The sequence below is a fragment of the Bison bison genome, unplaced genomic scaffold (genome assembly GCF_000754665.1).
Source record: "Bison bison bison isolate TAMUID 2011002044 unplaced genomic scaffold, Bison_UMD1.0 scf7180017864201, whole genome shotgun sequence".
NCBI classification, from domain to species: Eukaryota; Metazoa; Chordata; class Mammalia; order Artiodactyla; family Bovidae; genus Bison; species Bison bison.
Window position 1 is genome coordinate 3373979 of NW_011494773.1, and position 26133 is coordinate 3400111.

The following is a 26133-nucleotide window of genomic DNA, read 5'->3' on the forward strand; positions in this document are numbered from 1 at the left end:
TTATTTTATGTTTTTAATATATGTGGAGTGCATAATTTAAAAGTTGAGTGTGATTTCTGAACAGCTTAGCCAACATCTAACTGTGACCTGCAGCCTCTCAGTTTGGGCTAGGGATTTTTGATATTGTCTGATTCAATACTTGGCTGGTAAATATCTCTATCTTGAGGCCAGCTTTGCTGCAGAAACCAAGGCATGGATTGGCTAGAAATTCGACCCCACACTTGCAGATGGTAAACATCTGAGAGAAAGCATGTGCTTCATTTGGAGACTGGCATAAATAAATAAAAAGGGCATTGGGTTGGGTGCCATTTTGCCCACTGCCATTTGGGTTTGGCTCCATTTTTTATAAATTAAGCCAGTTGAGATGGTTGGGTGTCCCCAGATCACTTCCCTAGCAATGCCCACTTCTAGTGCCAGTTTCCTTGGTGGCATTTTCAGGAGTTTACAAGGGACGCTCCCCGGCAGCTCTTCCATGCTCAACTCCTCCATGTGCAAAATTATTTTTGTGGGCTCCGTTTGGTTGTGCACACATGTCTTTCAGTCTGGCCACGTCCTGTGCCTCTTTCTTGATGTTCATCCTGACCGATGGGCAGTCGTTTCTCTGGGCCATCTGCCTTGGGGTTGCTGTGTGGTTGTGGGAAGGCTCCTGTGCCACTGCTTGTGCCCTGTCCCGTCCAGCGTTTCCCCCGCCCCCGCTCTGCTGTCGTGGCTCTGATGACCGAGGCCTGCTCCACCCCTGGTCTGTGCATTCCCTGTCTGTGCTGTCTCTGGAGAAACGTGTGGAGCATCTCAAGTGTCTGTCCGAGTGATGTTGGTTATGCCGATTGTGTGTTCATTTCTGTAATGTGACCCCTCGTTTACTCCACCTCTTACTAACCTCTGGTTATTGTTTTCACCTCTTCTGTTCTTTCGCTAACAAAGTTGCGTTGACCAAAGCTGACCTGCAAGGTAGAGAAGGTTCTTGTTCCCATTACCACTTTGGACTGAAAGAAGTCCTGTGTCACCCTTGGGATCTTTTCTCTAGAGGCCTTCAAGCTGTCACACCTCTTGGACAGCGGTGGTCGTGGGGAGGGGGCTGAACCCTGTGTTCTTTACAGACAGTGGCAGAGAACCCGGATCACTGCATGAAAAAGAACTGCATGGGCAAGGAGTCTTGGGGATGGGAATATGCTTCCATTTGGAGGTGATCAAAGAGGTTTGACAGCACCCTATGTGGTGATGACCCACAGACGTATTAATCCATTTCTGGAAGTGCCTCTCCAAGTAGTTGTCATGGAGCAGGTAGGCTCCTTTTAATTTACTCATTCCAGACAGAAGACAGCACTTGGAAAAAGAAAATAAAAGCCCATTTGTGTTCTTAATTTATTATTTTCTGGGTCAGGGAGGTCATTTCTCAGAGCAGGAGTTTTGAGTGCTTGGAACTTATGAAAGAGAATGCCTTTTTCTCTTAACTCATTTTAAAGACATCTTTTAGGCATTCGGGATATATTAATGTTATTAAAACATTCTAGAGATTTGTGTCCCCAATTGGGGATTTTGATGGAGCACTTTAATTTCCTGTTTTGTGATTTCACAGGAAAAAAGTACTCTTGGGGAGGAAGAGGTCTAATCAATGTATCGATTTTATCCTGAATCCCCTTGATAATGTCTGCATGTTAGATATCAGTGAATATCTACTGCAGAAACTGCTTCTCCTACCATTCAAAGAGGCACCTTTCAAAGTCTGTAATGGTTCACCTGTCCTGTTGTGTCAGAACTTTGATGCAGAAGAGCCAGACAAGACCCAGCCTTTTAGCCGTCTTTCAGCTGAGAGTGAAGATGGGTGGGGCAATTGAGCCTGGGATGGCTTCTGTGAATTCACAATCAGCACCAGTTGTTAAAATTAGGTAGATGGAGTTAGCTTTAACATAATACTTTTGGGGCTTCCCTGGTGGTCTAGTGGTTAAGAATTCATCTGCCAGTGCAGGAGACATGGGTTCAAGCCCTGGCCCAGGAAAATCCCACGTGCTGCGGAGCAACCAGGACCATGTGCCACAGCTACTGAGTCAGTGCTCTAGAGCCTCTGAGCGGCAGTTACTGAGCCCAAGGGCCACAACTGCTGAAGGCTGTGCCGTATAACCTGTGCTCCACAAAAGGAAAAGCTAAGTCAATACGAAGCCCATGCACCATAGTAGCTGGCCACAACTAGAGAAAGCCTACGCACAGTAGCAAAGACCCAGTGTGGCAAAAAAAAAAAAAAAAATTACTTTTCACCTAAAAGATCATTTACTTTGCAATGAGTTGTTAAATGTCATGTCAGTAACCAGCACAAGTGTCTGTCTCTTGGGTGGATATCAACTAGCAGAAGTCTCTCTTAGCCATTTTACTCTCACTCTTTCTTCTTCATCTCAGCTTAGCAGATTCAGCAATATGCTAATATGTCATAAAATTGACGAAAAGAGCATGCACTGGGTTAGTACTTTGAAGTCCTAGGTAGCTGTACAATAGCTTTCCATTTCATATATATATGGCCCTTTCAGTGATGCGAAAGGCTGTTGTTTTTAGACATTCTATTCAGTTTTCTAACTAGGTCTACTCCATGTTACTCTGTAAATGAATGGGAGATAAAAGAGGGCAGGATTTGATCTAGAAAAGAGACGATTCAAGGTTGTCAGAGCTTCTTGTGACCAGATACTTTTAGATAAAACTAGACAGCTGCATCTGCCCCTAGACTTTATGGTTTTTCATGGTAAGAACTCTGTGCAGAAATTTACAAGGGGACTTCATATGTAGCAAAATGATCTGAAAGTTCCCATTCAAAGGAGAAATGGTTTATAGGACTCATAGTTCATGTCTATGCCGTACAATAAATTGTTGACCAAAGTGTAGATATGTATTTGGGGACATAATAGTTTAGAGTGTCCTAAAATGCTCATCTGTAGAAGCAGTCTAGTCATCAGTATGGTTTTTATGTTACTACTCCATTGACCAAATTCTCTTCCATTCTTGTGATGACTCACCAGTCTCTTTGTGGCAGGAGACTGTTATTCTTTGTAATTATTTTGAGTCGTATTACTCTTTCTGGATATTATGGCAAAAGACCTTTTAGAATGCAAATGCCTGTCCTTTCTGTTTTCCTGACATTGGGGTATGGGCCGTTACTCATACTCGCCTTTTCAGCTACAGCCTGTGGACACAGATAGTACTAACTACCCTAATTGTGAAGGACAGTAAAACCATTTGACAAGGAAAGGAGGCTAAAAATGAGTCTAAAAAGTAAAGGCAAATCATATTCAGAAGGAAATATAATGGTGGATCTAGGAAGTGGCACAAGTGTGACAAGTCAGCAGCTTGAATCCTCTTGTCCTTGTGTTGTTGGGGTGTTTTTTAAAATATGTGTTTATTTGTTCGTTTATTCATTCATTTCATTCATTCTTCTCCACAACAAAGAGACCTGTAGGAGATCAGCCAATAGCTACACTGCAGAGTGAAAACCCCTACGCTAGAGTGACCATGGAGCTGGCTGTGTGGTCTGGGAGAAGGGCTGCTGTGCTGCCTGGGGTGATGGTGGGTGCTCAGGAGAGATTTTCTAGGCAGACTTGGAACTGAGTCTGAAGTAGGACATGTTTTAGGTAGATGAGAGGTGGAAGCTCAAAGAGCTTGGCCAGTTTGAGCACCTACCAGAAGCTCCGTTTGGCTGAAATAATGGGCATGTGGGGATGTGACTGTGGATGAAGTGGGCCCAGTTGGATGGAGACAGGTAACATCAGACCTTTTGTGGAAGTCATTGGTCTTTACTCTGGGGGTGCTTTAAGGAGGACAGAGACTCAGGTCAGATTTTCATCTTTTCAAGTTCACTCTGACACCCAGGTGCAAGATGGATGAGGAAGACAGGAAGTAGAAGCAGAGAGTGGTTCAGAGGGAAGTAGCATCTTCCAAGACAGAGGGAAGAGCTGTGAAACTGACACTTGGTACTGGTGTGGGCTAAGAAGACAAGTATGTGTCTTTCTGGGATTTAACCTTTGACGAGTGAGGAAGAAAAGGAACTTTCTCTCCTGTGTATTTCCTTCCCACCCCACAGTGTTGCTGTGTTTCACAGCAGATGCATTTGCACATCATGACCGAAAGTGTCAAGGAGGAACTTGATTGATGGCCCGGGTTCAGATCAGACTTTGCACCCCTCCAGTTTAAGAGGGAGTAAGAGTTCCCTTGAGACCCCTGTGAGGTGCTGCCTCTCGGAGAATTACAGTCCCTTGAACTTCAAGGTCCTTTGAATAGAATAACAATGCCTATGGGCTTTTCAGGGGTAATTTTCTGATTCCTTTTTATTTGTAAGAGGGGTATTCCTAGAGTGGAAAAGATTCCTAAAAGCTTATCCATAGAAAGAAGCTGCTCAACTATAAAAGCAGTATTAAGTTTGGTCTGTTGGGAGTGAGGCAGATGAGTCATAATCACCAGAAATAAAGGAATAGCTCTTTATTGGGTTAGGTGATTAATCAGAATATCCTCTCCCCACTTTCTATCACATTGTCCTCTTAGCAACTTCTATTTCTGGAGATGAATAGCTTCTTTTATGGAATGCAAATTATCCCTCTGCTTAGATGACGGACAGGTGGGTAGGAGGGGCCAAGGATTGATCAGATTTGGTTCCAAGTGCTGCGTGTCTTGAGTCGGTCAATAAATGTTTTTGGTTTGGATACCTTGAAAACCTAAACATGCCTTCGGGTCATTCTATAAGAGTTGCCATCAGCCAAATACTTTTAGTGAGTAATCCTCCAGCTTTCCTTACCACAAGAAATATAGTTCTTCACTTCATTTTCTTCAAAGCTAAGAGCTGTATTCCTTTTTCGATTGTATTTTATGTGATTCAGTGTTTGACCTAATAGAAATCAGGTCCTCAAAAATGGCTTGCATTATGGGCAATAATAAGAGAGATAGGAATTAAATGGAACTTCCCACAGTGGTTTCTGTCTTGTCTCTCAACATTGCATGACAGAGGTTTTTCACGAAAGAACTGTAACTGTGACTTGCTGCCTCAGTGTGTCTCATTTCTGCACTCCTGACTGATTTACCCAACTAAAACGGGTAGAGAGAACTTAATTTTCTTTTTCAATGGAATTGATAATACCCTTTATTGAGGGTCTCCTTTGTGCAGGCACATGCTAAGGACTTTCTATCCTGTGTCTCTACAATGATAATGACCTTGCATAGTAGATGTTTTTATTCCCAGGTCAAGGATGACTTTATAGGCTTTGCATATGTTGCCTAATTCAATCCTTACGCCATGTACAGAATCCTTACACCTTACAGAAATGTTACAGATCGGGTTTTCTTATTTCTTTTTTTTTTTCTTATGGTTCTAGTTATTAACACCTTACACCATAGAAACAATTTCTATCTCTTTTATACAAATGGGGAGACGGGGGCTCAGAGAATTGAGGTAGCTGGCTCAATTTCACATTACTAGTAAGTCATAAAGCTGGATTTTGAAGCTTATGGCCTTTCCCATACTATGCTATGGGGGTGTGAATCCAGATTTGCATATTTCCAAAGCAGAAACAGAACAGAGATGACCAGAGAGTATCCAAAAGGGTCATCCAGCTGAATTTATGGTTGATGGTTTTCATGGCAGTACTAGGTCACTAAGTTCCGGATGATACTGGTACAGTGTTCATTAAAGCAATTGAAACTAGTCTTCTCTGTCATTGTGCCGACCTTTGAAATCCCTTCTCTCTCTCTCTCTCTTAAAAACTACCCTCTACTACTCCAACAAGTTGCTCCATCAATGCTGAGAAAAGAAGGAAAAGCAGAAAAATGAGGTCCCAATTTGTATTTTCTGAGGCAACGTTGACTTTTGAGGACCTGTTCATGGTTGTTAAAAAAGAAGGGGTGATCTGATCTAATCATTTGACCTTTATTACCCAGACAGCCTCTGAAAATAGGGTGGGTTGAGCAAGCATTCTTGGTTTTATGACAATACCATTCTCTCACCTTTACACACACCCCATTCCCGTGACCTCTCCATTGTCTGGAAGCGTCCTATGGGTAAATCGCTTTTCTCACCAAGTATAACTACTCTGTGTTGTTTATTGGCCATCAAGGGAAGTACTGTGCTGGAGCTGACATCAGCACAGGAATTTTCAGGAATTTTCCCAGCTGATCCATATCATGTAAGACGTATTATGAATACCTTGAGATTAGCTATAGAGAAAGTATTTTATGCTATAAAAATCAGCTTACAGAAATGTTACATATCAGGTTTTCTTTTTCTTATAGTTCTAGTCATTGAATATTTAACAGTGCAGGGAACCAAAGGCCATTGGAAATAAAGAACTCATTAGGGCATCTTAGTTTCCACCAATTTTCATGTCCATCTTGGCTTATTTATACTCAATGTGTGATGAGAGGGTAAAAGTTATTGAGGAGAACGAGGGTGCTACTGAACTGTCCCAGTGTCCCCCCCAAATGCTCGATTTTATCCTTAGTGTTTTTCACTCATTGTCCTAACCAATGGACTGTTTTGAACCCTTGATCGAGGAGAAGGAGCCTGAGCATGCTTGATGGGACCCTTCTGATCATAAGCTAAGGCATAGGTCCAGCCTTCAAGACAAAAATGTAAGAAGATCTTGGGAACACAGTTACTCTTAGGTCTTTCTGCAATGAAATTTGATAATAACATTTAGGACCCTCTTCTCTGGTTTTGCTTAATCTTCCGTGAAATGGGAACCAGAGTGTTCACTCTCAGCTGTTTCTTTATGAAGAGGGATGCTTGACACATTTAAGGATCATAGCTTTCTTACTTTAAATAGAAATGAGCTTGGTTGCTGCCACTTAAAAGGGATGAATGGTATATTGTCTGTAAATGACTCTCTTTGGGAAAGCCAAGAGGACACAATACTGTAAGCATAGATGTACTTTGAGAGCTACGGCAGCATCCTTGCTGCAGGGACCTAGACACACATGCAGCTCAGTAAGGATAACCTTATCCCTAACATCATGATGGAGGACGGTTCTGACAAAATGTGGTCCACTGGAGAAGGGAATGGCAAACCATTTCAGTATTCTTGCCTTGAGAACCCCATGAACAGTATGAGAAGGCAAAAAGATAGTACACTGAAAGATGAACTCTCCAGGTTGCGAGGTGCCCAACATGCTACTGGAGGAGAGTAGAGAAATAGCTTCAGAAAGAGTGAAGAGGCTGTGCCAAAGCAAAAACAATGCCCAGTGGTGGATGTGACTGGTGATGCAAGTAAAGTCTGGTGCTGTAAAAAACAATATTGCATAGAAATTCGGAATGTTAGGTCCAAGAATCAAAGTAAATTGGAAGTGGTCAAACAGGAGATGCAAGAGTGAACACTGACATTTTAGGAATCAGTGAACTAAAATGGACTGGAATGGGTGAATTTAACTCAGATGACCATTATATATACTACTGTGGGCAAGAATCCCTTAGAAGAAATGGAGTAGCCTTCATAGTCAACAAAAGAGTCTGAAATGCAGTACTTGGGTACAATCTCAAAATGACAGAATGATCTCTGTTCATTTCCAAGGCAAAACATTCAATATCACAGTAATCCAAATCTGTGCCCCAACCACTAATGCCAACGAAGAGGAAGTTGAATGGCTCTGTGATGACTTACAAGACCTAGAGCTAACACAAAAAAGGATGTCCTTTTTATCACAGGGGACTGGAATGCAAAAGTAGGAAGTCAAGAGATACCTGAAGCAACAGGCAAAGTTGGCCCTGGAGTACAAAATAAAGCAGGACAAAGACTACCAGGGATTTGCCAAGAGAACACACTGGTCATAAAAATCACCCTCTTCCAACAACACAAGAGATGACTCTACACATAGACATCACCAGATGGTCAATATCAAAATCAGATTGATTATATTCTTTGCAGCCAAAGATGGAGAAGCTCTATACAGTCAGTAAAAACAAGACCAGGAGTTGACCTGGCTCAGATCATGAACTCCTTATTGCCAAATTCTGACTTAAATTGAAGAAAGTAGGGAAAAACACTAGGGAAAACCATTAGGTCAGGTATGATCTAAATCAAATCCCTTACGATTATACAGTGGAAGTGACAAATAGATTCAAGGGACTAGATCTGATAGACAGAGAGCCTGATGAACTATGAATGGAAGGTCATTATTGCCCAGAAGGTGGTGATCAAAAACATCCCCAAGAAAAAGAAATGCCAAAAGGCAAATTGGTTGTCTGATAAGGCCTTTCAAAAAGCTGAGAAAAGAAGAGAAGTGAAAGGCAAGGGAGAAAAGGAAAGATATACCTATCTCAATGCAGAGTTCCAAAAAATAGCAAGGAGAGATAAGAAAGCCTAAGTGATCAATGCAAAGAAATAGAGGAAAACAATAGAATGGGAAAGACTAGAGATCTCCTCAAGAAAATTAGAGATACCAAGGGAACATTTCATGCAAAGACGGGCTCAGTAAATGACAGAAATGATATGGACCTAACAGAAGCAGAAGATATTGAGAGGTGACAAGAATGCACAGAAGAACTATACAAATAAATAATCTTAATGGCCCAGATAACCATGATGGTGTGATCACTCACCTAGAGCCAGACATCCTGGAATGCAAAGTCAAGTGGGCTTTATGAAGCATCACTATGAACAAAGCTAGTAGAGGTGATGGAATTCCAGTTGAGCTATTTCAAATCCTAAAAGATGGTGCTGTGAAAGTGCTGCATTCAATATACTAGCAAATTTGGAAACTCGGGAGTGGTCACAGGACCAGAAAAGTTTAGTTTTTATCCCAATCCCAAAGAAAGGCAATGCCAAAGAATGTTCAAACTACCACACAATCACACTCATTTCACATGCTAGCAAAGTAATGCTCAAAATTCTCCAAACTAGGCTGTTGAAACAGTACATGAGTCAAGAACTTCCAGATGTTCAAGCTGGATTTAGAAAAGGCAGAGGAACTAGAGATCAAACTGCCAACATCCCTTGGTTCATATTAAAAAGGAAGAGAATGCCAGAAAAACATCTACTTCTGCTTCATTGATTACACTAAAGTCTGTGTGTGGATCACAACAAATTGTGGAAAATTCTTAAGGAGATTGGAATACCAGACCACCTTAGCTGCCTCCTGAGAAATCTGTATGCAGGTCAAGAAGCAACAATTAGAACCAGCCATGGAACAACTGACTGGTTCCAGAGGGGAAAGGAGTATGTCAAGGCTGCATATTGTCATCTTGCTTATTTAACTTATATGCAGAGTACACCATGCGAAAAGCCAGGCGGGATGAAGCACGATCTGGAATGAAGATTGCCAGGTGAAATATCAATAACCTCAGATATGCAGATGACACCACTCATATGGCAGAAAGTGAAGAGGAACTACAGAGCCTCTTGATTAAAGTGGAAGGAGAGTGAAAAAGTTAGCTTAAAACTCAACATTCAAAAAACAAAGATTATGTCATCTGGTCCCATCACTTCATGGCAAATAGATGCAGTAACAATGGAAACAGTGACAGACTTTATTTTCTTGGACTTCAAAATCACTGCAGACGGTGACTGCAGCCATGAAATGAAAAGACATTTGCTCCTTGGAAGAAAAGCTATGACCAATCTAGACAGCATATTAAAAAGCAGAGACATTACTTTGCTGACTAAGGGCTGTCTAGTTAAAGCTACGATTTTTCCAGTAGTCATGTATGGATGTGAGAGTTTGACCATAGAGAAAGCTGAGTGCCAATGAATTGATGCTTTTGAACTGTGGTGTTGGAAAAGACTCTTAGTCCCTTGGATTCTAAGAAGATTAAACCAGTCCATCCTAAAGGAGATCAGTCCTGAATATTCATTGGAAGGACTGATGCTGAAGCTGAAGCTCCAATACTTTGGCCACCTGATGCGAAGAACTGACTCATTTGAAAAGACCCTGATGTTGGGAAAGATTGAAGGCAGGAGAATGGGAAGACAGAGGATGAGATGGTTGGATGGCTTCACCGACTTGGTGGATATGAGTTTGAGCAAGTTTCAGAACTTAGTGATGGACAGGAAAGCCATGGCTTGCTGCGGTCCACAGGGTTGCAAAGAGTCGGACGTGACTTTTGGACTGAACTGAACTGAATGTCAAGAATACTTCTCATGAAGCCTTGACACTTTTAGTTCTTTTATTTAGCAGTAGCGGCTGTAGATTGATCAGGAAGCTGGTAAGAGTCTTTCATACACACACACACATACACATATGCACAAGTATGCAATTGGTTGGAACCAAGATGCCCTCATGAATTCTGTATCTCCAGTGGCCTTTGATTCCTGGCGTTGTTAAATCTACATGTCTTCATCTTCCTTTTCTTTGTTCTTTCTTTTTGTTTTTCTTCCCACTCAATTACTGCTTGGTCAGCCTTCCTCTGTGAAGCAAATTAAAACTGTAAATTGGAAATGTTTATGAACTTACAGAAGTAGGAAATAAAATTGGAGCTGGACAATATCATTGTAGGCAGCCCATGGCAGCTCCCTGTGGTTCCTTCCCATGTCAGTGCTTCATATGGGCCAGCAAATCCTTTGATTGGCACAGTGTTTTACTCTTGTGATGCTTCACATTGAGGTTGTAATCCCACTGTGCAGATGCCTTATGCTGTGTGATTAAAGATGATGAATCTTGTTAAACCAACTGCTCCAGGTGCCCACTAGTGGGCTACCAGCCTTAGCCCTTTAGAATAAATGCATATTGGGAATCAGACCAGATGTATCATCACCAAGCCCACCTTTCCATTATGGCCAGGACCAGCTAGTGCTGGTTATTTACCTGTTTAAAATTGGAATGTTTGAGGCATAGATTTGGTTAAGTCCTCCTCGGCAATAACAGAAATTCACTCCAATACGAGTGTCCTGTGCTTCCAACAGCAGTTCTGTCTCAAGGACCTGCAAGTAGTAAAAGGCAGTCTGTCAACTTTTGATTTTCTGGACCGTGAAGAGGAGGTGACTGAGTAAGTTTGCGTTTACAGCAGAGGTAGATTTTAGCAATAACAGGCATGAAATGACTGTCTGGGACAGTTCTTAAAAAGAAAATCCCAGGTTCAAGCAGAATGATGAGAAATTTGTGGCAGCCATCAGAGTTTTCACCTGAAAAAAATAAAGAACAAAGACATAATGTGATGCTTCTCCATAAACTAAAAACCAAGATGGGAGTTAAAACCGGAGTACCTACTAACATCATTGACAACTTGTTTAGTCTTTTCATGCATCTCTCTGTCGCCTTGTCACTTTCCCTACTACACAAAGAAAAGTCACTATCTTTTCTCAAAAGAATATGTGACTATTTTAGTGAGCATTGATTACATATTAAATGCACCATCCCTATGCAGGGGTTCCCTGCAGCCTTAGCGCAATTTGAAGTTATTGTTAATAATAATTGAAAAACTTTCTAAATATATAATTCCAAAAGTTTATATTATCCTACTGTATCTTAAATTTTAGGTTTATTTGGAAGAATGTTTTAGGTAGGATTATTGTCTTTAGGAAGATCTATTATCTTTATTATTATATGCATTTGATACAGATGTTTATCCGTATACTTAGACAAAGCTAGATTGTCCTGTTTATTTTTAACTGGATTTTGAATTGAAATAGGATTTGAAAATTTTTGTTGTTAAAACAGCCACATTCTTACATTTAAAAAGTTATCTTTCTCTGGTTGTAGGTTAAAAGTACCTTAAGTTACTCTTGTTAATCTAATAGCAACACACACCCACACACACCCACACACACACACAAGTTTATTGATGTCCATAGAGGTCAGTTGTGGTGTTTGCACACCTAGGTTTGAGACCTCATCCTGCTTCTTATTCCCTGTGGGACCCAGCACAAATCAAAACAAAACAAAACACATAACTGATCTGTGACTTAATTAACTTTTCTGAAATCCTTGCCTTCCAATTTGATCAACGGTCAAAGAATTCTTTTATTTTTGAAGTTCTGGGTGTCTTCCCTGAGAAGAGCATTCCTGTTTGTTTTTTTTTCTTTCTGATTCTTTAGTACTTATAATTGCTTTATCCTGTGTTTACAAAGACTAAATACGTGAACCATTTTACGTAGATAAGTGCTGGGTAATTGCCCTACTTTGTTATTGTTATATCCTTTGATTTGCATAAGATTGAATTATTTCAGTGGGTGTGCAATTGGAAGCATTGTTAAAGTTTTTTCTTTTCCTTTATCTATTTCTCCAATATTTCTTTCTTTCTTCCCTTCTTTCTTCTCTCTCTTTCTGTCTCTCAATTTGGAAGACACTGTGAGAATATGGAAAACAGATACACATATAAGATATAGTCTATTCAGGAAAGGATGTACATAACGAGTTTGAAATAAGGAAAGGAGCTTATATTGCTATTCAGAAAGTATTTTTCAGCCTAGTCTCAGCTCACACTCATTCAGCACAGTTACCACATGCTTTTCCTGGGCACTGGCAACCCAAGAGTCTGTCCCAACATCTGCTGAGATTGAATGAGTCTAATAGTTAAATTAGAGGAGGAAATGTGGTCAATTAAATCCCCCCACCGCCACCACCACTACCCCCAAAACATTTGGTTCCAAATAGAAAATTGCTTATATGAGTTGTTAAGTTCGGTGGATAAATTATTAGTTAGGAAAACCACAGGTTTTAAGTCACGAAAGAATTTTAACCCTTTATTTTTTGATTCTCTTGTTCTTTCTTTCATTCAATAATATTTTTGAGCCCTTATGTTATGCCAAAGACTTTATCAGAAATTAGAGAAATAAAAAGTGAGCAAGACAAGCAAGGTATCTGCCTTCAAGGGACTCATATTCCACCAGGATGAGATAGACAGGAAAGAACGTAATAAATAATTTATTACTGTCCATGTTGTTGTTGTGAATTAAATAAAGAGGGAAACAGGCTGGAAAGTAAATGAAATCCTGATGGGGACTTCCTCAAATAGGAGAGTCTGAAGAAAGTCTGAGCTGCAACTTAAAGAAGGAAACGAGTCAGTTATCTGAAGTTCTGTAGGAAGGACATTTCAGTCTATGGGTTGAGCAACAGCTGCGGACTTGAAGGCAGGGGTGGTCTTGAAATAAATGTTCGGGTTGGGGGTGGGGGTACTGTGTGGTCCTAAAACTGAGCAACCTCAGAATGACCCAAAGGACTAGTCTTGCCTCTGATTCCTGAGCCCTGCCTCCAGGCAATAGGTCTGGGTGGGGTCTGAAAACATGCATTTCTCACAAGCCCCCAGGGCATGCAGGGGCCACTGACTAGGTGCCCAGACTCTGAGCATCATTGTGTGGTGAGAAATCAGAAGGAAGAGAGCTTGGTGTGTGCAGGTGAACGAACAGTAGGAAATGAGGCTGGAGGAGGAGGCGGGGGACCCTGGGATCTCACCCAGGAAAGAAAGTAGGACTCAGACTCAGATGAACAAATCATTGCGGATCCTTCTGGTCCTTCCTGAAACCCTGAAACCTCCCTGGTTCTTGAGAGGATTACCATGTAGTCAGTCTTTGAGGATTATCTGATTCTGAATAGCACTTGCCCCTTAATGCATCAGCTGGTAAAGAATCCACCTGCAATGCAGGAGACCCTGGTTCGATTCCTGGGTTGGGAAGATTCCCAGCAGAAGGGAAAGGCTACCCACTCCAGTATTCTGGCCTGGAGAATTCCACAGACTATAGTCCAAGAGGTTGCAAAGAGTTGGACACAACTGAGCGACTTTCACTTTCACCTAATGAATGCAGAGCACATTCTTGTGCGATTTGGAAATGGCCTGTAATTCCCTCTGTATGGAATTCCTGACCAACCTTTGACAAAGGGAACTTTTTTCTCCCTCTGCAGAGCTGCATTTCCCCACACTCCAGTTTTGGAAGTATGGATTAGATCAGTTCCACATTTACCGAAACATATTCTCTGCATCGGGCACCACACTTGGTGCAGCAAGGACATAACCAAAAGCATAGAACGCGCTTTCTAACTGTAGGTAGCATTCCATCTTTGGGGACAACTAGTAAAAAATGTGAAAGAGTTAGAGGATTGCGTAAGTGAGTACAGCGCCATGTGCAATAAAATGTTAAATATTGTCATATATAAACGGTAGTGATGTACGTGATATGTGCTGTGACCACTAAGAAATGGGAGAATTGTTGTCTAAAGTTACTGGGGAATATTCAGTATCCCAGAGTCATTTTAGCTGATCCTTGGAAAATGACTAAAATTTGGCTAAAGGGAAAGAGAGAGGCATGGGAAAACTTTTGTCTTCAGATTCAATGAACCTGCAAAGGATTATTGTTTCCCTGAAGTTTTTGCTGGTCTGCTGTCTTTCAAGGCAAAGCCTTCCATGTGTTTCTGATTCTTGAGCACAATTGAATTACTAGCCCATTGTCTGGTGAGAGCTGTTTGGTCAGGGAGCCCCGTGGACTTCTCAGAAGCTTTTGTCCTTTGAAAGAAGCCGTCCTGATTTGCTATTGTTAATAAGCCTTGTCCTACACAATGCTCAAGTTGAAGACCCACTGAGAACATGACCATGAACCTCCTTTCATCTCCGCATGGGGGAACTACATGGCATTTAGGAGCTGCAGAAACCCAGCGGCCATGCTGCTCGCCCAGTGCTAGTAATTGTCTTGAACTTTCTTATGTCATATCTTAATAGCTTTGTGTTAGGAGCGATGGTCTGTACTGCGTCCATTCTTCATGGATAAATACAAAAAGTCTTGCCACCCAGAAGACAAACCCTCTGTAGTCATGCATCTCTTTTGAACATGCATCCTTGGACCCGATATGTTTACATTTCAACATTCTGTGCCTGGGAACTGTGAATATGCATTTACCGCAGTGGATATATTTTTACTGGGTCAAGTGGATTTTTGCATCAGATCCTGACTAATACATTTGATGAGTCAGTGGGCTCACCTCCCTTGTGACTTTCTGGAAAACTCTTGGATATCCTGAATAGTAAGGTATTTCCTGTTGAAAGAAAGTGAAAGTGTTTGTCACTGAGTCGTGTCTGACTCTTTTTGACCCCATACGCTGTAGCCTGCCAGGCCCCTCTGTCCATAGAATTCTCCAGGCTATGATACTGGAGTGGGTTGCCATTCCCTTCTCTTAAAGAGCTTTGCACCCCCAAATCCTAGAAGCTTGTGCAAACACAGTTTTCTGCCACTCCCTCCATGCTATTTCTAATTCAGTAGATCAGGGCTGGGGCCGAATAATTTGCATTCCTCCAAACAGTCCATGGGGTTGCAAAGAGTCAGAGGTGACTGAGTGACTAAGCACAGCCCATCAACTTCCTAGGTGAAGCTGGTCTGAAACTATGCTTTAAGAACCTATGAGGTAGTTAGTCTCAGAGTTAATTTCCCTAAATTGAACATCAGGATCCTTTAATAATCAAATGTGTGACCTTGGGTAAACTCTTTTACTTCATGAGCTTAGTTTTTTAAATCTGTGGTATGGAGGTAATCACCATTACTTACATTTTTAGGGTCACTGGCAAGCTTTGTGAGATAATGTAGACAAAGTGCTCATCATCTAGTGCTTATAACCCCCAAAACATCGATGTATGTTGGCTGCTGTATCCTCCTCCTTCTCTTCGTTCTCATCAAACATCTTCCTAGCGTCACGGGGTAGGCTGTAAAGAACTTTCATGCCTTAATTCACAAGGATCATGGGAGTGCATCTTTCTGCTTTAGCATTCTCCATTTAGAAAGACCCTGCTCCGAATGAGGTATCTTTCTAGTTGAATGGTAGAGACGAAGCTCTTTTGCAGAGTCTGCCAGAAAGAGAACAGTGTGTTCAGCCCTCTCCCTTCCGTGTGTCACTGTTGATACTTTGTGGCTAAGTGTGTGTTTGTCGTCTTTTGTAAATATACAGTGACTTTTTTCTTGCATGATATAGAACTGATATTCTTGGCGGTGGTGTCTTTGAATGTTTTGGGGCTTGGGAAGAGTAAATTCAGGTGATGGCTTTGAATCTGATTAGTTTGAACACCTCTCTCTCTCTCTCTCCTTTTTTCTTCTTCCTTGCTCTTCTTATGAATTACTAGGACCAAGTACCACCTGCCAGGAGGATTCATGCGCCAACCAGGGGGTCTGTATGCAGCAGTGGGAAGGCTTCACCTGCGACTGTTCCATGACCTCCTATTCTGGAAACCAGTGCAATGATCGTGAGTACAGCTTTTTCATATTGGGATATTTTCAAAGAGTTCAGAGGTTTGGAGAAATCTTAAGGAACATTAGGTAAAAGAATGACTCTTCTGAACAATTCATAAGCAGTTTGCTCATCCAGAAACTTGGAAAATAGAAAGCTAATTTTCTTGTGGAAGAGCAGAGACATTTCTTGTTCAACCATACCAGATGTTTATCCATACGTCCTCCCTATTTTTCTTTAGATTACCTTTGACAAAACAATTAAGACAATATTTTTGTTCTAAGGAGTTCAGTTTTCCATTAATTAAATCATCTGGGTAACAGTTTTGAGACTCTCTCACTAACATAACATAGAGGATATTAAGGAATACAGCTATTTTCTCAGAAAGTCTGAGTTTAGGGAATTTCTTAGGCCTTCCAAATGATGAAGACATTAAGAGTTTATTATTTTTTTCCAACTAGAAATGTTTAACACATTCTGAAGGGTCTTTCAAATGTAGGCAGAGATTCCTTCTGGATAAATGTATTGATATCTGTTTAGTTTATATGTGCATAGTCATTCTGTTTATATATGCATTTCTATTTTGCCAGTATGTTTATATGTATGTATCTGTGTATTCGCTTCATATTGGAAGACAGCCACTTGCTATTTTTGTCCACTCGTGAAGCTTTGGGTGCATCAGCCGTTTTCATTCTAGGAGAAGACTGATTTCATAAAGGCAATTCTAGAGCTTGTGGTGGAAATATTCATACTTACGTTCTGTGGGAATCTGTAACAGGTATCTCTGCTTCCTTCCAATGTGGCCACTGATGAGCAAACACTGGAAATTTCTGCATCTCTATTGCAAAGAGATTTGTTGAAAAGCCCTGACTTACTAGGTCCTGCTGACCTTCTGCTTTTCTAAAGGCAGCCTTCATGGTAGGAGTTTATTTTTATAATCTGAACTCATAGGTGCCATTAATTGGTTTGGTAAAAAAGATGCATAATGCGATATGAACAAATACTAAAGTTGTATTACAGTTTGTGCAGGTGGGAGTGGGTGCCAATTACAATGCTGTCTCTAGTGTGTCTGTTTGGTTTTCCTGGATTCCTCACGTCTCAACTTTGATCAAGTCTGTAGTAATCTCTCGTCCTGGTTTCCATTTTTTTTTTAGTAGCTGTTTTTTTTTTGTCGTGTATTCTGTCAGTCACTTAAGACACACTAAGGAAAATAAGTGGGGAATCTGGATATGTAGAGAGAAAATTTTTTGAAACTCATTGATCTAGATGTAAGCGTTTGCCTCTGTATTTATACTTCAAAGAACACATTCTTTGCAGAAAGTTTTGGCATTAGATGACTCTCTCCAATTATTTGGTGTTATTGAAAGTCCTGTTTCCATGTTTATGATTTGGAAATACTGTTCCACTCTGAAACAGGCAACGATAGACCCATCCAGGGTCCCTGAGCAATTGTGCTGTATGCTCTTTTTCCTCCAATTTGTCTGCATGGGAGACTTTTTTCCTAAGTGGTAGCATAATGCTTCTTTACCCTCACAAGTTTATTCCATATTACACATACATACATATCACTTCCGGTAGAACGTGATCAGGAAGAGACTGCACACAGGAAAGGGTGAAAGGTAAGTTCTCTAACGGCAGTGAATAGACACAGTCTTCAGAAGGTATGTATGCATTTTTCTCTTGCTGACACGTTCCCTTCTGCCACCCGTGCCAGGCATGGTTTGCTGCTAAAAATCAACCAGGATCCTTTCCAGTTTTCTATGATTGTTTCTGACTTTGTTGAGAACAGATTGTACCTCAGTCTGGGATGAGGACTATTGCATTATCTGACCTGAGCAATTTGTCAATGTGTCGTGAAGTACCAGAACCAGTCCTGGGAAAGGTCAGTGTTTCTTTTGTGGCAGTAGATCCTCATCCTCCAAAAACGTTTTAAGACATCCAGGCTGAGGGTAATGTATTTTGAATTTTATCCTGTAAACAATGCAGTGGAATTTTTGATTGTAAAAGACTTCTGAGCCCAAATCCTTGAAAGACTCTTCTTGCCTGTTCTCCTCTTGGAGAGTGGACCAGACACAGCATGTCAGTAGCTCAGAGAAAACTGGTCCAAGGAACCAGGAGGGGAAGTGGGGCGTTGTCATCAAAGGTCAAGTATTAAGTTAAGGAACTTGGCGTTCTCTGTATGGGGACACGCAAGCCTCTGGGCTCACTGAATCCATTTCTTCCCTATGGAGCTCAGCTGTCTTGGGTCAATCCTCTTTCCTTGTTCACCTTGGTGCTTGCATTCCCCTGGCTCCTCAGCAACCACCGTTGGGAGGTGGTAGCATCCACTGGATTGTGGCTTTGGGAGCCCTCATTCACATTTGGAGGCCAGGAATCGCTGGTCGCTGTGACATTTCTTGTTTGTTGGTATGGCAGGGGATAGTTTCATTTCACAGGGGAGATGTTTGAATAAGTTTCCATGAGTGGTTTCTCAGGATAGCAGATAGAAATGAAAACATCTCAATTAGTTATTGCAAATCCAAGAATTGAAACTTGTTCAATAGGGAAATGACTAGGCTAAGATATTTTCCAAAGTAAGATGCTCAGCTCATCATATGTAGAAAAGTTGATTACAACATGTTTGCATTTTAGAGTCTCACTCACTTCTTCTAGCATTGGTTCTATCACTTGTAACTTTTGTTATTTCTTGCCTGTTTGCTCAATTTGACATTTGCTTGACAGTTTCAAGGTGCTGTCACATAGAAATGGCCTCCATGAGTAGAATTTACATTTAAAAACTGTGCCTCCTTTAGTATGAATAGACCAAGCCTGGATGGTTTTAACTTTATTCTCTCATTCTTTGTGAGAGCAATGTGGATTGATGGAGGCCATGGGGTAAATTTCTGGTTCATCCTTATAAAGATAGCTGTAAAACTGATATAAGTGGTTGTCAAAGAACGGCTTGTGTTCTCTGAGGCTGGTCAGTTCAGTTCAGTTCAGTCACTCTGTCGTGTCTGACTCTTTGTGACCCCATGGACTGCAGCACACCAGGCTTCCATGTCCATCACCAACTCCACAGAGTAAAAATAGAAATCGTCTGATTGGAGACGCAAGTGTAATTGATTTATTAATTGTCTTATCTAGTTTTAAGGCATCCGCCATTTCACATAATGGTAAAATCATAGTTTTGTTAGGTGATGTTTCAGGCTGTTCTGAAACTACAGCAGGTACACTCATCCCAGATGCAATTTTGAGTTCCTGTAGGACCCAGTAAGATCTTTGGAAGGACACACAAGTAACATGCTCCAAAGAAAGTCTTCCGTTCGGAAACATTCAAAGCTGAGGGGGCTGATTGCCCTGAGAGTGAGCACCAGCTGCATCCAACTTGATGACGCGTTGTAGGGGCTACATTTTAAAAACAACAAAAGATAGGAACCTTTTACAGGTCCTGGTAAGGAGATTCCTTTTGGATATTGGGTTCTTATTGGTATTTTTCAATCAGGGCTGAGAATCAGGGCAGTTCTAGTGTCCTGCAGCCCTTGCACCATCAGGAGAATCCAAAACCCCTTTCCCGTGTGGAGTGGCAATGCCGCCTCCACTGGCAGCCTGTTGTTGGGTTCCTCTCTCCTTCACGATGCCACACAGTGTCACGCAAAACCCAGCCCACTCGTGCATTCCCACACGTGTGCAAAAAAGTGATCACTGGGGAGGGCTTGTTGAAAACACCAATGTTGAACACCTCACATCTATCCTCACCGCCTCGTTACTTTTAGGCCTGTTCATGACAACTCTTTAGCGTTGTCTGCGATTTTGGAATCTCGCAGTTGCGTCTGTGCCCCGGAGAAGTGAACACGGGGCCGTCTGTGTCACGTGAGTCCCCACGTCAAGTTCTTGGATTTATAAATTGAGTGTTTATAATGGTTTTGTGGGGGTGAAGAGAAAGGAATGAACATGGGTTCTCAGCCCACCTTCAGCCAGCTACGTGTACGATGTTGCTCAAGGTAGACTGAGAGCTACTTGGAGAAATGGTGGGTTCACACGGGCGTGTGATAACAGATGTCCTTTGCTTGCAACAAATCAATAGCAAGCAGCTATGGATCGTGCAGACAGTGGTGTGTGAGGCACCTTTTCAGACAGTTTTCTGCTGGAGTGGCTGTTGAGCAGCACTGTTGGCTATCGATTGGCCTTTTTATTTATTGTGTGGGTTTATTTATTTTTTAATGTAGGTGGGTGTATTGACTACATCTGTTAAAAACACATTTCCCATTCAGGCTTCCGAAAAATGAATAATATACACATAATTTAGTGCACAAACAAGGGGACAGACGTGTGTGTGTGTGTTCTGTCTCTTGGGTTCATATAGGTACCCTGGCATTGTGTTACCAGCCTATGTTGTATGTATAGCACTAATTTCCACGGATATCATACTACAATATATCCATGATTTTGGTGATGTGTTTGCTCCTTGCCTCTGTTTTCAGGCTTTGCCTGTCCAGCAAATAGGCCATATTTGAGAAGTTCTCAGTCAAGGCCTCTATCTTCTGCTTAGAACACACTTTATCATTTATTCACTCACCGGACATTTCTAATTTGCAGATAGGATCATGAATAACATCCATCCTGTTCTTAAAGACATTACAGTCTAGTGGGGGAAGATACGTATGAAAGTGCTTGAATAGAAATATGAACGGTAAATAGAAGTCATAAAGTGGAAGGGGATCAACCCTCCCTGGGGCTGAGACTCCATCTCGGAGAGCTACTGCCTTTAGAAAAGTTTTCATTGACAAATGAGTCTTGGAAAATATGCAAGTGCTTCCTAAGCAAATATGACATGAACTAGGGTTGGGTAGGTAAGGCCTCATTCCGCCAAGCACAGAGAAATAAAGTACAGTCACTGTTAATGTTCTGACTATTTCCTCCCATGTTTTTTTCTCCCCTAACCTTTTGCAAATACATGGGCCTCCTCTTGCGCACGTATTCTACCTGTGAGTAAACCCGTGTGCCCACACCTGTCCCCATCAGAGCACGGGGGACTTTCAAAGCCCCGACCTTTGGTTGGGAGAAGGCTGGAGCTGTGTGGGAAGGACACCCTCCTTGAGCTGGAGGAAGTTCTGGAAGCCTCTTGGGTCAGGGATGGGGCCTGGCTGGCCCTTCTTCAGTGGACTCCAAGGAACCTGGACCTTCCCTTTGGTGGTTAAGCCTTCAGAGTGTAGTTCTAAAGGGTGGGTGTCTGGGTGGGGTGAGCTCTCTGAGATAGGCTGGCTCCTACCCTCTGTCTCCCTGTGGGACAGCACAGAGCCTGTAGCAGTCAGCGTGTGCTGAGTAAAGAGTCGGCATGTGCTGAGTGAATAAGAGAGTGACTGATTCTCCTTGGGGTCTTCAGCTGGCTGTCACTCCTGCCACAGATCTCAGGGCTCCCATTCTGAGACAGTCATTTTCTCTCGGAGAATTTCTCCTTCAATTCCTGTCTATTCTGGCACCAGGTCAGAAGACAGTATTCGGATATTATGTGGATTCAACTCCCTCTATTACCTCTATAGAAAATGCTGTTGTGATTGCCAGATTTCTTTCCTGTCTTTATTCTAAGCATTTGTGTGGCTAAACTTACACTCAGGTTAAAGTTTGTGCTCTTATTGCACAACATGCATTTTCAAAGTATAAAAACAATTAGATTTCCTAATTTCCTTTAGTAAAATGTGTGTGATGGTGCCCAGGTCATTGGAAAAGAAGCCCCTGGTGTGTTGAATCTCTTGCTGAGTCCTGGGTATAAATAACCCTAATAGGGTCCACATCGTATTTCACTGAACCATTGGTAGACCTTGATCTTGGAAATTTAATTATAATAAACCATATTTTTAAAAGGTTGATTTGTAACGTATATAACATTGCATTATAAAAAACTTCATAGCATAGTCATTAGGTTAATCAGCTTTAGAATCAAATTGCTTTAAATGCCAATTCTAACTGTATCATGATGAAATTGAATTAGTCACTTAGCTTCTTTTGTTACAGCACAAGGAGTGTGATCAGTACTTAGTAAACAGGAGCAGTAATAGGTTTTAATATATCTAATAGTATTTGCTACTTGTCAATTCTTTGTTTCGTTCCTGACGTTCTGCTGTGACCTTTAAAGATGTCATCCCTTTGGTCATCCCAAGTGTGTTAGTCGCTCAGTCGTGTCTGGCTCTTTGTGACCCCATGGACTGTAGCCCGCCAGGCTCCTCTGTCCATGGCATATCCCAGGCAAGAGTACTGGACTGGGTAGCCATAACCTTCTCCAGGGGGTCTTTCCAAACCAGGGTTCAAGCCCGGAGCTCCCACACTGCAGGCAGATTCTTTACTGTCTGAGCCACCAGGGAAGCCCTAGTCACTCCAAATTCCTGAAGAAATACTCTTCTTCTCTGGTCCTGATTTCTACAATGGGAAAACTGCGGTCACACAGGAACTGGCTGAGTCAGCACTTGAACCCAGGTTTGTTTGACATGAAAAGTCACATTATCATTAGATTTGCTGCTACTTAGTCCTTATTAGAAATAAGCACAGAGAGCATCAGCACTAGTTGCTAGACTAGAGGACTTAAAATTTCAGCTGCGCAAGTCTTCTCAGACAACTGAATTATATAAGAATATAGACTTGGAACGGAGAAGGCAATGGCATCCCACTCCAGTACTCTTGCCTGGAAAATCCCATGGATGGAGGGGCCTGGTAGGCTGCAGTCTATGGGGTTGCTAAGAGTCGGACACGACTGAGCGACTTCACTTTCACTTTTCACTTTCGTGCATTGGAGAAGGAAATGGCAACCCACTCCAGTGTTCTTGCCTGGAGAGTCCCAGGGACAGGGAAGCCTGGTGGGCTGCCATCTCTGGAGTCGCACAGAGCCAGACACGACTGAAGTGACTTAGCATAGCATGGCATAGACTTGGAAAGGGCTTCAGCTCAGATGGAAAAAATCCACCTGTAATGTGGGAGACCTGGGTTCGAGCCCCCCGGAGGAGGGCATAGCAACCCACTCCAGTATTCCTGCCTGGAGAATCCTCATGAACAGAGGAGCCTGGTGGGCTGCAGTCCATGGGGTCGCAAAGAGTTGGACACGACTGAGCAGTAGAGCACAGCTCAGCACATAGACTTGGAAAAGATAAGCTCTGTGTTCCTGGTTATTAATTTTATCCTATTCTGAAATTTAGAACACTTTAGTTGTTTCTAATACTCAGATGAGGCCATGAAGTTAGAAGATCTTTAGGTATTAAAGATTTAGACTTAGAATATCCCCTGTAGCCTCTGATATTTATATTTTCATTCTCTGTTGACCACCTTCTGATTTCCATTTCTTTTTACTTTATTACAGTTTTAGTTTATGTCCTATAGCAGAGTGGATGAGACAGCTGACGTGGAGTGGATGGCATCTATTCAAATCTGGACTGTGTTGTTTAATGGCTGTGTTACCTTGGTGCTACTTAATTAATTCCTTTGTGTCTCTAGAATGTAGATATTTTTACGTTCTACCTTATTAGAGTGTTGTAATGATAAGTTGAATTCATAATTGTGAAGTTCAGGACATGGCATGTAATAGTCCCTACAGAACTATTAGCTACTCTTCAGTCTAGTTTTCAGAAAGTTAAAAACATGACTCATACAAATGTAGTTTTCATAAAGTTAAAACATAACTCATGTAAATATAGAATGAATGTGTGCCCAAATTTATTTAACTCCTCAATGAGGGAAGCAACAATATGGTTAAATGTAAGCAACAAGATCACAAAAGATTATTTGAAGAACTGGATATTTATAGGCATTAAAAAGAATATTAAAATACAAATTTAGGTTCAGTATAAAACTGGTGAATGTCTCACAGGGTAAAAGGCTCTTAACTTTTGATGTTATTTATTCTTCTGAACAGGATTTCCCTGTTGGCTCAGATGATAAAGAATCTGCCTGGAGATTCTGGACTGACCCCTGGGTCAGGAAGATCCCTGGAGAAGGAAACAGCAACCCACTCCAATATTTTTGCCTAAGAAATCCCACGGACAGAGGAGCCTGGCCGGCTACAGTTCGCGGGGCCACAAGAGTCAGACATAACTTGGCGGCTAAACCACCACCACCACCATGTTCTGTTGAACAGTTGATCTCTGCTGAATAGAAATCTACAGGTTAATTATCATCTCATAGACTCTGGGCTTCAATTAATAGTAAATATCTATTTCAAACAAGGATACATTTTCCCATAAAACTAAGTATTTCTTGTGTGGATATGTTAAACAACATCCCTGTGGTGGTGGTTTAGTCACTAAGTCATGTCCGACTCTTAGGACCCCATGGGCTATAGCCTGCCAGGTTCCTCTGCCCATGGGATTCTCCAGGCAAGAATACTAGGTGGGTTGCCTTTTCCTCCTCCAGGAGATCTTCCTGACCCAGGGATCGAACCTGGGTTTCCTTCATTGTAGGCGGTCTTCTGCATTGCAGATGGATTCTTTACTGAAAGCCCTATAAGGCATTTTAAGGACACGTCTCTCTTAGTCTTTTTTTCTAAGTTTTGGATAATTTTTATTTTTATGTTCTGTTAAATTACAAATCCTATTTACCTTGAATATTGTCCTTATATCATTACTTTTATTTTTAACTGCTTACACTGTGTGCCAGTCACAGTGCTGAATTTATGTCATTTTTGTCATCTACACAGCATGAGAAAGTAGATGTTCTTCTGATCCCTGTTTCACAGATGAGGAAGCTGAGACAGGCTTGGCAGGTTTAGGCAGGCAGAGACTGAGTCTAGAGAAGGCAGGAAGGCTGGGAGAAGCAGCCTGACACCATGATCAGCAAGATCCAGGGGGAAGGCAGATACAAAAGAAGCATTCACCAGTGAGCAGCACTGAAAGTGATGCTCCCATTTATTAATATTTCTCCTTTGCCTCTGTGTTTTATTCCTGGGCCACAGATATTCAGTGTTGCTGAAAGAAGGCCAGGGGATGCAGTGAAACCCAAAGTCATCTTCGAGTGAGGAGGATGGTACTCTTGGGAACAGTTTTGTAGATGCAGCTCATGGCTAGCTTGTGGGAATCATGGGAATCACTCTTGCTTATAAACACCCCTGATATCAGGAAGTGACTATTTTGTGCCTAAAATCTACTGTACTGCTGGTATTAATACATGGTGTCAGATAGATTCAACAAGAGCCAGGACTGCTTACAGCTTTTGTTTTGCACAACCATCCGTAGAAACAAAGCTGGGTAACATTTGTTTCTACAAATTCCAGTTGATACTTGGACCTGTGGTTCAAGGAGAAATGGGCTCCAGAATTCAGGGATCTGTTGCTGGTCAGGAATTGTTATGAGTTGTAACAATCTTTGGCCTCACTAATTTCATTTCAGCCGTCTTCAGCATGCTGTATTTGTAGGCCATTTTTATTGCTTATGTTTAATTATGATCCATTTATTTCTGGTGTGCTGGGCTAGTTACTTATTGATGGTGACGGCAGTAATCCGCTGAGAGCCTATTGGTCCAGAGAGTGTAATTTTATATTATCTTGTTAGTCATATTCAGATACAATTTTAATGTATTTTTCAATATAGACTTATAATTTCCTACATTTCCATTTATTAGCATTTACATGCAGAGGCAAAAGAAATGCAAATGACTTTATCTTTTCTTGTAAAATAGAGCTAGTAAATATAATTTGGTTTCCTTCCCTTATTTTTTCCTGTTAACATTTTTTTTAGAGGGGACATTTTGGGGTATACAATTCACATTCAGCAAAATGCACAGATCTTAAGTGCATTATTATAAACATTTATAACCATATAACCAGCATTCTGGTTAAGATAAAGGACGGTTTCATCTTCCCAGAGGGATCCCTCGTGCCTCTGCCAGTCATTCATTCTCCTCCTCTGCGAGGTCACTACAGCTTGGATTTTTATCAGCGTCCATGAGTTTTGTCTGTTCTTCAGTTTAGTACAGTTCAGTTGCTCAGTCGTGTCCGACTCTTTGCGACCCCATGAATCGCAGCACGCCAGGCCTCCCTGTCCATCACCAACTCCCGGAGTTCACTGAGACTCACGTCCATCG

At 41.6% G+C, this 26133-nt stretch overlaps 1 protein-coding gene across 4 annotated transcripts in view; it reads left to right on the forward strand.

The window, feature by feature from the left end:
* NRXN3 (neurexin 3) overlaps positions 1 to 26133 on the forward strand; it is a 1738382-nt gene that overhangs the window by 794660 nt on the left and 917589 nt on the right. For all 4 annotated transcript variants that reach the window (XM_010844398.1, XM_010844399.1, XM_010844400.1 and 1 more), the window contains one exon: positions 15992 to 16111. In XM_010844398.1, coding sequence (XP_010842700.1) covers positions 15992 to 16111 — 120 coding nt within the window. The remainder of the gene's footprint in view (positions 1 to 15991; positions 16112 to 26133) is intronic.